General features: G+C 44.7%; 1 protein-coding gene across 1 annotated transcript in view; it reads left to right on the forward strand.

The window, feature by feature from the left end:
* The window catches only part of DNAH9 (dynein axonemal heavy chain 9), a 299,063-nt gene that overhangs the window by 253,800 nt on the left and 29,970 nt on the right, over positions 1 to 15,293 (forward strand). The window contains exons 60-61 of the mRNA XM_030861390.2: positions 4,954 to 5,147; positions 7,297 to 7,445. Coding sequence (XP_030717250.2) covers positions 4,954 to 5,147; positions 7,297 to 7,445 — 343 coding nt within the window. The remainder of the gene's footprint in view (positions 1 to 4,953; positions 5,148 to 7,296; positions 7,446 to 15,293) is intronic.

Below are 15,293 nucleotides of genomic sequence, written 5' to 3' on the forward strand. Positions count from 1 at the left end.
ATCACATTCAGAAATCTGGGAGGCTACTTCTTCAACATATCTTTCTGGGGCATACAGTTCACCTTATCACAGTTATGGTTATTAATTACCCAGCTATAAGGTGTATATATGCTGTGGTTGACATGGGCTGTGCCTGATAGAATTTGTCCATTGAAGGAAAACCTTTGAGGAATGGTGAGTTGCCAAGTTGGGCTCAGTCCAGTTGCTTTTCTCTCTGTTATCCCACAAAGCCATCTGCAGCAAAAGTCATAAAGAATAAGTGATTCAAAAGCACTCTTCACTGCTTTCATTTTCCGTAGCTCAACTCCGAAAGCGACTTGGTGCAATTTGGTTCCATCCCCCTTTGGTTTGCTTTGCTTTTTGGTTTTGTTTTGCGGTCTAAGCTCATCTGGCTGTTCAAAGGTTTCTGCAAATGAGTGAAGCTTTATCTTTCTCTCTGAGTTTTGTTACCGGAGCAGCCATGTCCAGCCCCATCCATCTCCAGCCCAGTGCAGGACGTGGGCAGGTGAAACACAATGCAGCGTGTGCCCTCTGACGAATGCTCTTTTTAAGTGTTCAGTTGGCTTTTAGCCTAAAGAAACAAAGGAAGTATAATTGAACAGGACATGATAAAACAAATTTTTTAAAACACCCTGTCTGATGAGGAAGATTGATTGCCCTGTTTCCCCAGAAGATCTAATACGCAGGTGATGAATGAAATCTTTGTGATCAAATCCTGCTTTTATTAGTACCCTCTGTAAGGATTTTTAAAGTCTCATCAAATGTTAAACTTTTAGGTAATGGGCATGTTCTCTTCTTCTTTTTTTTTTTTACTTAAAAAATTTTTATTGGAGTATAGTTGATTTACAATATTATGTTAGTTTCTGCTGCACAGCAAAATGAATCAGTTATACATATACATATATCCACTCATTTTTAGATTCTTTTTCCATATAGGTCATTACAGAGTCTTGAGAAGAGTTCCCTGTGCTATACAGTAGGTCCTTATTAGTTATCTATTTTATATAGAGTGGTGTGTTATCTGTCAATCCCAATCTCCCTATTTATCCCTCCCCCCCATTCCCCCTGGTAACCGTAAGTTTGTTTTCTATATCTGTGACTCTATTTCTGTTTTGTAAATAAGTTCAGAGTACCAAGGGATCTTAGAAGCAAGACATACAATGCCATTACCTTGCTGATCACTTTTGGTCAGTCAGCATGTTCTCTTCTTCATTAAAAAATCTCATCTGTGGTACCGGGCATTGTTAGCCTTTGAAAAGGCCCCTGGCTACCTCTCTGAATGCCAATTTAGCACAGTTGTACTTTGCTACCCAGTCCAATGTAATTAGGTTAATTAGTCATTTCCATTTAGCTTATTAGAACGTTAGAAATCCCTTTTCCTCATTTGGAAGATTAAACATTGCAACTGTGTTCAACCCAGAGCTTCAAGAAAGCGTGTTTCAGACCCAGCCACGGTAGCTGGGAGCCCTGATCACCGTGTAATTTCCTCAGTTTTGTGGTGACACCAGGGGTGGGTAATGGGACTGCAGGAGGGTTAATGGTGATGCAAGCTGGGAAGAGGGGTGAAGTGGCAGCCTGAAAGAAGAGGAAAGTTTGGTCCTCGGCACAGAGGGAAATAATTACCGCAGCTGCAGCTTTTCTCAGCCTGTCAAGGGCCCTCCCACTGGCCGCCCAGATGTCAAACTTTATTAATGGAGCGCTTCCTAAGCGCCAGGCAGCCTGCTAGGCCTGAGGCGTACAGAGACAGCTCAGAAAGCTCTTGCCCGCAGGGAACCCACAATCTTGTGGGAGTCCCAGACAAGGAAACCAGCAATTGCAATTCAGTAACTGTAGGAGCCCAGAAAAGCACAGAGGCGCTTTATAGTCTTCAAAGCACTTGTATCTACATTAGAGTATGAGCTATGCAGACAACGGTTACTTGGCCTCATTTTCCAAATGAAAAAGTCAAAGCCCACAAAGGTTTAAAAACAGGCTCCGCGTCATAAGAGGCTCATAAGAGGTGACGTCGAGAGCAGAGCTCTCGTCTCCTGGTGCCTCCTCCGCCATCCCCCGTGCCACTCCACGCCACTTCTCAGCACAATGACTGGTGTGTTCCCTGCTCTGCATGCTAAGGGTGAAATTAGGAAGCCACAGAGCCCACGTGAAAGGGCACTTAAGGACTGGACATGTGTTCCTCCACACGGGAGAAGAGGCTGGGCGAGCCCAGGTCAAGTGCACGTGTCCTTCTCCAGCCTGACCTCCCACTTGTCACCTGTAGACCCGTCCTCCACAGTCACACTGCCTTCTACCATGCCCCACACCCTCCCCACTCCAGACTTGGACTCTGTGGACCCTTCCCCATGAAATGCCCTGCCCTTCCCTCTACCTCTCTCTCTGCCCAGCAGAATTCTGCATCCCTACTAAGGCCTCCCTCATCTCTTTCTCTTAGGATTGTAAGCTCCCCGAAGACAAGTGTATTTGTTTGGTTCACATTTGTATTCCCAAGTACCTGGCATGTAGCAGGCATCCAATAAATATCAAATGAATGAATGATTTCACATAACAAGAATGGAGGATTCCTTAAAATTGATGGCACTGCAGTAGGTGCTTTGGAGACAGTCTAGCTTTTAATCTCATTAGAGAGATCAACACACAAGTGGAGTTGAGTGACCACAGAAAGGCTGCAGGTAAGCGACCGCCTGAGTAACGTTTACGTGGGCACTCTGAAGAAACAGGATGGACCCCACCCAAAATGCGGTTCCCATGTCCAGACTGATGACGCCTTGCGCATAACTAGAAGGCACGAAAGAGTTTATTATTCACATAATGAGACTTTCTGGGCAGAGCAGGGGAGCTCCCAAGCAGTCTGAAATCGGCTTGAGAGAGCCCGGAAAAGAGGTGCCTTGCGGGTGTTCTGGTCGTTGGGGTGTGGGGCGGGGCTTGCACGATACAACTTCCCTTCGGCACCAAAGGAGGGAGCACCCAGGCTTACCTGTCAGCTTGTCCTGGAGTGGAGCAGAAGAGGAAGAGGGAGGGGTATGGCTTTAAAGTGATCAGCAGTCACACATCCTTTTTTTTTTTTTTTTAACATCTTTATTGGGGTATAATTGCTTTACAATGGTGTGTTAGTTTCTGCTTTATAACAAAGTGAATCAGTTATACATATACGTATGTTCCCATATCTCTTCGCTCTTGTGTCTCCCTCCCTCCCACCCTCCCTATCCCACCCCTCCAAGCAGTCACAAAGCACCGAGCTGATCTCCCTGTGCTATGCGGCTGCTTCCCGCTAGCTATCTATTTTATGTTTGGTAGTGTATATATGTCCATGCCTCTCTCTCGCTTTGTCACAGCTCACCCTTCCCCCTCCCCGTATCCTCAAGTCTGTTCTCTAGTAGGTCTGTGTCTTTATTCCTGTCTTACCCCTAGGTTCTTCATGACATATTTTTTCCTTAAATTCCATATATATGTGTTAGCATACGGTATTTGTCTTTCTCTTTCTGACTTACTTCACTCTGTATGACAGACTCTAGGTCTATCCACCTCATTACAAATAGCTCAGTTTCGTTTCTTTTTATGGCTGAGTAATATTCCATTGTATATATGTGCCACATCTTCTTTATCCATTCATCCAAAGATGGGCACTTAAGTTGTTTCCATCTCCGGGCTATTGTAAATAGAGCTGCAATGAACATTTTGGTACATGACTCTTTTTGAATTATGGTTTTCTCAGGGTATATGCCCAGTAGTGGGATTGCTGGATCATATGGTAGTTCTATTTGTAGTTTTTTAAGGAACCTCCATACTGTTCTCCATAGTGGCTGTACCAATTCACATTCCCACCAGCAGTGCAAGAGTGTTCCCTTTTCTCCACACCCTCTCCAGCATTTATCGTTTCTAGATTTTTTGATGATGGCCATTCTGACTGGTGTGAGATGATATCTCATTGTAGTTTTGATTTGCATTTCTCTAATGATTAATGATGTTGAGCATTCTTTCATGTGTTTGTTGGCAGTCTGTATATCTTCTTTGGAGAAATGTCTATTTAGGTCTTCTGCCCATTTTTGGATTGGGTTGTTTGTTTTTTTGTTATTGAGTTGCATGAGCTGTTTGTAAATTTTGGAAATTACCAACCCTGTGAGTAGTTCCAAGTGGTCCATAAAAGAAGGGTAGGAGGGCTGTGCGTTCCAGGTTAGAGAGGTGGACGTGACTGATTTTGGACTGGACTTTAACAACTTGTAGAACCTTGACAAACAATCGTGACCAGTGCAAGAAAGGAAAGGAGTGGAATTTGGTGGAGAAGAGAACAGGACCACTCCTGTGATGAAACTAGTGTGAACAAGGCACCAAGTTGGGAGATCGTCTGGCACATTTCCAGGGCTGAGGGCAGATGTGTGTGGACAGAGGAGGGAGGAAATGGGCCACTTGGTTAGCTGGATGGATTGGGGGGAAGCCCTAAATGAAGAGATTTGATTCACATGTTATGCCTTGGGATTTAATGCTTAGGGAAGCAGGTGACACAGAGAAATGTTAAAGTTGGCATTAACACAAAGTCAGTGATTCTAGAGACATTTTGTGTGAGGAATTGACAGGCGTTGCTGGCAGAGTGAGTATGGGAATGAAAGAGAAGAGTCACTGACTTCAAGTGTCTGGGCTCCAGGACCAGAAAAATCCCAGCATCCCTTCTTTTCCCTCTTCCCAGCAGTATCCTCGAGGGAGGTGCTGCTTGGTCTCCACAGCTGAGCATTTCCCAACCTTGCATATTATTGGGACAGTTTGCTGACGGTAAGCTGATCAAAATCCTTCCTCTACCTTGAGTTTACTGGGCGGGAAGATTCAAGACTCCAGAAAAGAGTATAAACGAGACAGAATTATGTCTATAATACTGCCTTGCCCCCCGCCAACCCCCAACACAACACAGATGACAGCTTTCTGGAGAAACTGCATTTCAGAGCAAGATTCCCTGACATTTTTCAGGCACTTTCATCAATGGAAGAATTCTATAATCTGGATCGGGACATTGAGGGATCCGCCAGGGGCTGGAAAAAGTTTGTCGAATCAGAATGTCCCGAGAAGGAGAAGTTCCCCCAGGAGTGGAAGAACAAGACAGGCCTGCAGCGCCTCTGCATGATGAGAGCCATGCGGCCTGACCGGATGACCTATGCCATGAGGTAGGGACAGGGTGGTGGCGAAGCCAGGATGGGTGTGGCCAGACCGGCAGGGCTGAGCACAAAGGCCACAAGTTTATCTTGATGGGAGCCTTTGTACCAACAACCAAAATCCCATGAGGCCCGTTGCTCTGTGTTTGCCATGTATTGTCTTAATATCTAAGTGGACCCTTTGGGAAGAGGTGCTCATCAGTATCAGCACTGGGAAGGAGGCAGATCACATGTAATGTGGCAGGAGATGTGAGATCCAGAGGACAGATGGAAAGATCACCCTTGGCGGGAAGAGCACCCCTTTCATTACAAAAGACAGAGAGAGGTGGGTGTGACTGCAGCAGAGGTGGTAAAAGCATGGCAGAAAATTGAGCAAGGTTTTGTCTCACGACTTCCACTCCCTCTGAGGAGCAGGAAGCAAGATCTCGCTGCGTTTGTGTGAAAGGGGAGGTGGCAGGGTTGGAGATTTGAGGAGTGTGCAAAAGATCTGAAATAGGATCTGTGAAAAAAATGGGAGACTGCTGACCAGGGAAACTCAAAGAATTCCAAGCGGCATTGAGGGCCCACCTAGTGAGATCCTGCATTTGTAGGGGCGCCAGCCTTCACCACTGGATGATTTTCTACAGCTGCATCCAACAGCCCTAGGGTAGATTCAGAGCATGGATCCCTGGTGGAATAAGGGTTAGGGAAGGGAGGTGTGTGGTACTGGCAGGAGAATGATTAGAAGTCACAGGCCATGCAGCCTACAGAGACGGCGAATTCGCAGCTGCCTGGGGCTGGAGGGTAGGAATAGGAATTCTCTAAATAGGCAGGAGAATCTTATTGCAGGCTTAAAATGTTCTAAAACTGGATTATGATGAAGATTACAATTCCGTGAATTTATTAAACATTATTGAATAGTATACTAAAAATTGGTGAATTTTATGGTATGTCGATTGTACCTCAAGAAAGTTGTTTAAAAAAAAAAAGAAAAGAGGAAGTTACAGGCCATGGAGCCTACACTGAATTGAACAAGACTTGTAGTGACAAGAATAAGGGGATGATAAAAGAAGAAAGAAAGAAAAAAAAAACACCAGGGAGGCCAAGGTACTGAAAATCCTGCATTTGTGGCACCAATACAGGTAAAGAATAAGTTCACCAAGGATAAATTACTAAAAGAACTATAAGGATGGAAAGCTTTGGTCAGAGAGTGAGATGTTTCCATTTATGGTTTCAGACATAGAAAAAGTTCCCAAGTAAACCACAAGGATGAGGGTGTGGCCTTGGAATCAGGTGGCTGACATGGGGAAGAATGGAAGATTGTTAGGAATCTGGAGGATTGTCCACATGGATGCTAACGTCACTCAGGCTGGTGGAGAGACAGTCCATGAGCCAAAGTCCAAGTGATGAGTGAATGAGTAAAGGGACCAAAGGAGCAGTGGACGACAGGGATGTGCAGGGGTCGTGGTGGTACAGTCAGGGCAAGCGAGCCTCAGTGGAGCCACACGAGTGGGAAAGAAAGGGTTTAGAAGTAATGGTCATCCGTGAGCAGGACCGTGATCCCAGCTCCCAGTACTGAGAATGAGCCCAACTGAGAAGGGTACAGGGAAAATAGTGTCCTTGCGGGAGCTTTTAAGGCCAAGAGTTAGGCTGGATTGTCAGAAAGTGGTTACAACTGCAAGGTTTTGTTTAGCCTGAAATGGGACATAGGAAGAGGAACATTGGTAAGTGGAGTAAGGTGAAAGGAAACACAGAGAATGATAGAACGTGAGGGACTAGAAGCCTGGAGGGCCTTCAATCATGGATAGGGATGGAGGATCCCAGGGATACCATGTATGGAGGGCTTAGCTGCCTGCAAGCTTCCGGAAGGCGTTGCTCCTGGCAGGCTTCTGATGGGTGGTGGTGATGTAACAGGACATCCCAGCTCCACAGAGGAGTCAGTGGTGGCCTGGCTGGATGGGGATCCAGAAGGAGCCCTGATCTAGGTGAGCAGGTGCACAACCAGCAGCAAAGGTTGTAAGTGTCGACTTAATCAGTAAGTAGTGCTTGGCGTTGGTCCTAGCTCCGTAACTGCCAAGCCGTGATCTTGAGCACATCCTTCCATGTCTATAGACCTCTGTTGCTCATATGTGATTATTCTGTGACTGCCATACACACATGGACCTTCTTTTATTCCTGGCAGAGATTTTATTGAGGAGAAGTTAGGAAGCAAATATGTGGTGGGAAGAGCACTGGACTTTGCAGCCTCTTTTGAAGAATTGGGACCAGCCACTCCCATGTTTTTTATCCTGTCTCCAGGGGTGGACCCACTGAAGGATGTGGAAAATCAAGGTAAGAAGACCTCATTATGGAGCCAAGGCTGCACCAGCCCCATGCACTGTCACTCTGCGTCTGTCAGCTTCTCTTTTCCTGATTCAAGGTTCACTTTGCAATGCTTGATATTTGCTAACCATGCAGAAATCAGGGTAATTGCTGAACCAACCCCAGGGGGTCATGAACAGAGGGAGGACTGCTCTGGGATGTAAGGTAGCAGGTTCATGAGGAGACGTTGTCCCACCACCCACCCACCCATTCCCCTTCCTGTGGCTGGAGCAGTTATTCTGAAAAACAAGTACAGTCCTTTTACAGGCTCCTAGTGCCCTCAGGATGAAGTCCAAACACCTTAACATGGCTTACAGGGGGCTTCGTCCTCCAGTCCCTCCCTGTCTCTCCAGCCTATTTTCCATTATTAGTTTCCTGTTGCTGCTGTCACAAATTATCACAAACTTAGAGGCTTAAAATAACACTATTATTTTACAGTTCTGGAGGTCAGAAATCATACATGGGACTTACTGTCTCCCCCTTTCCCTCATAAGGACCCCTATGACTATATCAGGCCCACTCAGATAACCCAGGATAATCTCCCCATCTGGAGGTCTTTAACCACATCTGCAGAGTCTCTTTTGCCTGTAAAGTCACATATATTCACAGATTCCGGGATTTAGAACATGGGCATCTTTGGGCACTCCTTATTCTGCCTACATTTCCCTACTCCCCTCTTTTTCACTCTTCATGGAAGCCATTCCATTCTCCCAAACATTCTGTCCCCCCTCAGGCATCCCCTTCACCAGGCTACCTTCTACTCATCCTTCAGATACCAGTTTCAATGTCACCACCTCCAGGAAGCCCTACTTGATTTCCAAGGTGCTGGGTACCCCTCCCTATGTGCTCTTAGAGCACCCTTCTGTCTATATATCACATTGTAATTGTCTAGTGACTACTACGGTATCTTCATGTGAGAGTGAGAGCTCTGGGAATAGATGTCCTTTTCAAGGTAGTATTCAAGTTCCTATCTCTGTATTTTCACGTGCTAGGCACTCAGTAAATAAATACATTAAATAGGACTTCCGTGGTGGCGCAGTGGTTAAGAATCCACCTGCCAGTGCAGGGGACACGGGTTCCATCCCTGGTCCGGGAAGATCCCACATGCCACGGAGCAACTAAGCCCGTGTACCACAACTACTGAGATTGCACTCTAGATCTCACAAGCCACAACTACTGAGCCCACGTGCCACAACTACTGAAGCCTGCACACCTAGAGCCCATGCTCCACAACAAGAGAAGCCACCGCAATGAGAAACCCACACACCGCAATGAAGAGTAGCTCCAGCTCGTGCAACTAGAGAAAGCCCACGCACAGCAACGAAGACCCAACGCAGGCAAAAATAAATAAAAGAAAATAAATACATTTTAAAAATATATGTTAAATAAAGGGATGAGCAAATGGATGACTAATCAAAACTATAAAACTAGCAAAACTAGGGAGTTCCCTGGCGGTCCCGTGGTTAGGACTCCACACTTTCACTGCTGTGGCCCCTGGTTCAATCCCTGGTCAGGGAACTAAGATCCTTCAAGCCTCGTGGCACGGCCAAAGGGGGAAAAAGAAGCTAGCAAAACTACACATGTTGCAAAGTTAAATAAGGACTCAGCAGGTTTTTACAGAGCCAGGTCTTTATGGATGAGAATCCAGACCAGGTAATACACCTCCATGAAAGGAATCTACACCTGGTGTAGATTTAGAGCCTGCTGTTTGGCTCTAAAGAATAGATGAGCTCTGTATAAGGAAGAGAATTATCTTATTCACTAATGTATATTTTTGTAATCTCCTAAAAAGTTCAAGTAACATATTTTTAAAATACCTATAATAAAGAGTTTAAAATGAAAAGCAATAGTTCTCAGCCCCAGCCCTTCCCACACCCAGTCCCCCTTCCCAGACACTGGGGTTTTGCCTATTTCTGAATTTATTCCTTCTGACAATTGTTTCTGTATTTCCTACTAATAATTTATATCACTATTTCTGAATTTATCAAGTTTCAGTATCTATTTATTCCCTGGTATGAAAAATAAGAATTTAGCTCCCATTACTGCCAACCAATTGGCTTCATCCTAGATTTGGTAGCATAAGTCATCAGGAAAAAATCACGGGAAGTAAAATTTCTGAATCTTTGGGTGTCTAAAAGGACGAGTTTTGCCCACATACTCTTTAAATAGGTCTGCTAGGTCCAAAATGATTTTTACTCAGAATGTGTCCACACTGCTCAGTTGTCTCCTAGAATTCAGTTTTATTCATAGGAGGCCATATGCTAGTAGGGTGCTATTCTTCCCTTGTTTCTTTGTTGGTGACCTATTTTTATTCCCTGGAAACTTTAGGATCATCTTTCTACCTTGTGTTCTGACATTTCATGAGCTGAGTTAGGTACGGGTGTTTTTCATTCACCTGCTCAGCACTCAGCCTGCCTTTTCAAGTGGGAGAGTCACACCTCTCTTTATCTCTGGAAATTTTATTCTGTCATTTTTGGTAAATATCACCACCATTCAGCAAGTTGCTCATGCCAGAAACCTGGGAATCAGTCACCCTAGACCCCTCCTCCACTACCTACCACATCTAGTCCTACTGCTTCTACCTTCTAAATGTGTTTCAAATGAGTCTAGTTGTTCCATTGTGTCTCCCTCCTCTGAGTCACCACATCTCTCACTGGACTATCACAATAGCCTCCTAACTTATCCCGGTTCTCCTCCCCCACCTGCAATTTTTGCTGCTCTTACAGCCAGACTCATCTAGCTGAATCTCAGGTCTGATTGTTATCATTCTCCCATTTAAATCGCTCTAGTGGTTCCCCACAGTTCTCAAGGTAATGTCCAGTACTATAAACATGGTCTCTGTGACCTGCATGGCCTGGCCTTTCTGTCCAGCCTTGGATCTTACATTCCCTCAAACTCACACTTCTCTGGCCACATGTCTCTTTTAGGTGTTCCATCATGAGCCCTCCTGGCCCAGGGCGTTTTCTCAAGCAATTCCTTTTACCTGAAATACTTCTCCCCAGCTCTTCAGTCCAATGCCTGCCAATCCTGCAGGGATCAGCTTCTCCTGACCTCTGCACAAGACCATTTGTTTTCCCCTTATACATATTATTTGCTTCAGAGCATTTAATACAATTCTAATTAGACCCTTCTTTTACAATTTTAACTTACGTTTGCCTGCCTGCATGTCGCTAAGACCCTGGAGGTCAAGGACCGTGTCATCTTGCTCATCATTTTCTCACCAGTGCCTAAAAGCGTAACTAGCACAGAGAGGTACTCAGTAAATATCGGTTGAATGAATTAACAAACGAATGAATAAATGAGCATAAGAACTGTTGTTATTGCTATGTTATTCCTGACTTTCACTTTTTCGTAGATTCTGTATTCCTTCTGTCCCATGGAGGTTTTATTCCTTTCATAATGACAAATCTAGTCTCCTCATTTTTATTCAGTATTTTCCTTTTCGGAAGCTTTCATATACCCTGTTTATGAGCAATTTCCTACTATTCTTTGCCAATTGACCCCCAACTATTATTCCATCATGTAGTTTGAAGCTTTCTGTCATTTCAGGCAAGCTGACCTGTCCCTGAACCGTATTGGTTATTTGTCTCTGAATAAATCACCTCAGCCCTGCCCTTGGCTTCATCTTAACGCATATTTCCCGACCAGAGGCAATATTGCTGTTCATCAGCTAGAGGTTACCTGGGCACCTGTGCCTCTTTCTCTCTCTCTTCCTCCCCCTCTGCGTTCTGGATGGTTTGATTCGTTTTCTCGTGCACCCATTTAGAACATATACTCTGGTGACATCATGTGCTCCACATCTTGGATCTAATCATTCTGCCTGATGGACTCCTATTCTCAGGTTTGGAATCCACATAACTGACTCACTTTCCCCTATGTCCCCTAGGCCCCCGCTTATTCAGGAAACTTACTGTCTCTGTGCTTGGGCAGAGTCTGTGCATCAGACTCCATCAGACACTGTTTTACTCCATGTAGACGCAGACAAAGCTTGGCAGATGAAAGATTTTGTTCCCCCATCCTCACTCCAGCCCTTCTCCTGAAATGCATGAACCCACAGACAAACAAAATTCTATATATGATTTTGGGAGTTCTCTAAGCTTCTGAAGCTCATCCATTGACACTTGGTTAAGAATCTGTGCTTTTCTAAGAATCTGAAAAAGAATAGGTATATGTATATGTATAACTGAATCACTTTGCTGTACACCTGAAACTAACACAACATTGTAAATCAACTATACTCCAATATAAAATAAAATTTTTTTAATTAAATTTTTTTTTTTTTTTAAGAATCTAAGCTTTTCTGGCAGTTTTGTGCCTCTTAGTCTCCTCCAAGATTTTCCTTCAACAATTTTGAAGGAGGAGGAGGACAGAATTCCATCCACTTTCCTTGGCCTATGTTTTAACCCACTTCCACCCACCCGCACAGCATTCCTTCTTGCCTTCGCAGATTAATCCTTTACCTTCTCTCTCTTCTCATCACCTTCTTCCTGAATGAGCCACACTTCCTTATTTGCACGATTATTTTTGCTTTTGCTTCATCTAAAAGCAATCACCCATCGTTTCCAATCACCCCCTAATACCTTCCTCCCAGGGTTACTGTGAAGATAAGAATGAAATCTCAGATGTGAAAAGGCTTTGAAACATTAAAAGTACAGTAGCATTGTACAGCATTAAAATGACGATGATGACGCATCTATTTTTTGAGGCAGCTCGGTTTGCTCCTTCCTTTACATCCTTTTGTCACATCCTTTCAAAGCACAGTATCGTCCTCTGCCCTCCCAACAGAGGACCTCCCCTTTCTACCCTTACAAGGCACCTTCTCTGGTCCTTCTTTGACTTGACTCTTGCATGATCTTGCTTGGTCTCCATCCTCCTTTGTCCAATTCCTGGCATTGACAAAATGTTTCCGTTTATCTACCACTTGGGCCTTCCACTGCCTCCTCTTCCTCTTTCCAATGTGCTGGTCAGAGGAGGAGTTCCTTTAGATTTTTGTCAGCCTGCTACCAGGTGTGTTCAAGGAAACAGTTTTCAATTCGGTGTCTTTGCAGCTAGATTATCAACACTTTGCTTAGAGCCTCTTTTTCATTGTTCCTGACTCCATTCTCTTTTTCTTAAGCGTCAGTTGAAGTTGGCTAGGATGGAGCAAGTACAGTCTTTACAGAGCAGCTTCAAGACTGGCAGAGTGTAGTTTCTGTGTGGAGGGACACTCACCCATCTGTTCATGTGCTGGGGACGGGGGACACCTCTTCCACTGAGAGGGGGCTGTGCAGGGATGGGGATGGAACAGGGATGTGGGCAGAGGCAGTTACAATGGCAGTAAATGGAAGGTGTTCTACCAGATGGCAGATGTTTTGTCGGGCAGAGGGAGCAGTAAAGAGTGAAGCAAAGTGCTGAGCATAAGAAGCGGGGCAGCCATTAGGAAGTTTAAGGGAAGAGGGGAGTGGACAACATAGCCAACTTCTGGACATGAAAGATTACCAGACGGTCTCACAAGACTGAGAATCATCAGCTTGTGGTGGCACCAGCTCACTCAGTGTGTTATTTTTTCTCTTGTATTAACGCATAGACTTGTCCAGGTTTGTGGTTTTACAGAAGTTGGGGGATGCAGACGTAGGATGGGCAATGGAGTGAAGAATTTTATAAGATCACGGCTCAAATGAAGGATTATTGGGTCCATCTTAAAATAAGAGGGAGGTAAAGATGAAGGTTAGAAAAAACAGAGGAGCCAATGGACTGGACATTTTGCTGTTATAGAATAATATGCAAGGAGGAGTAAGAGAGTGAGCAATCTGGATGGTAGGAAGTTAGAGTTGTGAGTAAAAATGAAAGAATGATGTGTCAGACGTGGGAGAGTTTGCAGGGACAAGGCCTTGCTGCAGCCACTGGGAATGGGAAACAGAAATGGAAAGAAATTCTTTGAAGATGAGGAAGCATGAGGCTGGGTGTTGGCTGAGTCATCCATAGTGGCATTAAAGCTCACCAAGATAAAGATGAGACAGAAAATATGGAATATTTTAAACCAAGTTCCAAAACCCCTAATAAAAGTGACTCTTGCTAGGAAGTTGATAGAAGGCAGAAAACATAAAAGTTAGTAGGCAATGTAGCCAATAGCATGTGCTTTAGAAGAGAGCACATGTGTTAGCATACAGTATTTGTTTTTCTCTTTCTGACTTACTTCACTCCATATGACAGACTCTGGCTCCATCCACCTCACTACAAATAACTCAATTTCGTTTCTTTTTATGGCTGAGTAATATTCCATTGTATATATGTGCCACATCTTCTTTATCCATTCATCTGTCGATGGACACTTAGGTTGCTTCTATGTCCTGGCTATTGTAAATAAGAGCTACAATGAACATTTTAGTACATGACTCTTTTTGAATTATGGTTTTCTCAGGGTATATGCCCAGTAGTGGGATTGCTGGGTCATATGGTAGTTCTATTTTTAGTTTTTTAAGGAACCTCCATACTGTTCTCCATAGTGGCTGTATCAATTTACATTCCCCCCAACAGTACTAGAGGGTTCCATCTTCTCCACACCCTCTCCAGCATTTATTGTTTGTAGATTTTTTGATGATGGCCATTCTGACCGGTGTGAGATGATATCTCACCATATGCTAACACATATATATGGAATCTAAGAAAAAAAAAGGTCATGAAGAACCTAGGGGCAAGACGGGAATAAAGACACAGACCTACTAGAGAATGGACTTGAGGATATGGGGAGGGGGAAGGGTAAGCTGTGACAAAGTGAGAGAGTGGCATGGACATATATACACTACCAGATGTAAAACAGATAGCTAGGGCTTCCCTGGTGGCACAGTGGTTGAGAGTCCGCCTGCCGATGCAGGGGACGCGGGTTCGTGCCCCAGTCCAGGAAGATCCCACGTGCTGCGGAGCAGCTGGGCCCATGAGCCATGGCCGCTGAGGCTGCGCGTCCGGAGCCTGTGCTCCGCAACAGGAGAGGCCACAACGGTGAGAGGCCCGTGTACCACAAAAAAACCCCAAAACAGATAGCTAGTGGGAAGTAGCCGCATAGCACAGGGAGATCAGCTCAGTGCTTTGTGACCACCTAGAGGGGTGGGATAGGGAGGGTGGGAGGGAGGGGAACACAAGAGGAAAGAGATATGGGAACATATGTATATGTGTAACTGATTCACTTTGTTAAAAAGCAGAAACTAACACACCATTGTAAAGCAATTATACTCCAATAAAGATGTTAAAATAAATAAATATAAATTAAATTAAAAAAAAAAGAAGAGAGCACATGAAAGGTTTTTCATACAAGAGTGGAGAAGAAATAGCCTGCAAGTAACAAGACAAGGCTAGAAGGATGTTCCCCTTCCTCCCAGCCCCAGGGGTATGTGGAGCTAGGCGGAGAGCTACGGACGCTGTAGCGTCCTCAGACTGGAGCTCGTGGAGGGACGGCCACCAGGATGCTCAGGGAGGTTCACAGTGCGGCCCGGCTCCTGGTGACACCACCATAGGGGTGCTGGAAGGAAGATCTGAAAGGGACAGAGGAGCTGAAGGCAGGGGTGTGGGGGCATGGAAACCGCAGCACATGGAATTCGAACTAATCTTTCGTTAAGCCCTCTTTTCCTGTACCCTTTGTGAACAAAGAAGAGAAGTAGGGTCTTTGTGAGCAGAAATGTCACCGAGGCTATCTAATAATCCCAGCATCTTTATCCTGTTCTTTTTCTCTGGAATAAGTTGTTCATATTCTTGGCTCTAAAGCTGACATCAAATCTATTGCCAGCTAGGATTTATAGAGTTTAATAAGGGTATTTCTTGGGTTCATCTCAGTTGAATCTGTAA

This window comes from Globicephala melas, chromosome 20 (genome assembly GCF_963455315.2).
Source record: "Globicephala melas chromosome 20, mGloMel1.2, whole genome shotgun sequence".
NCBI classification, from domain to species: domain Eukaryota; kingdom Metazoa; phylum Chordata; class Mammalia; order Artiodactyla; family Delphinidae; genus Globicephala; species Globicephala melas.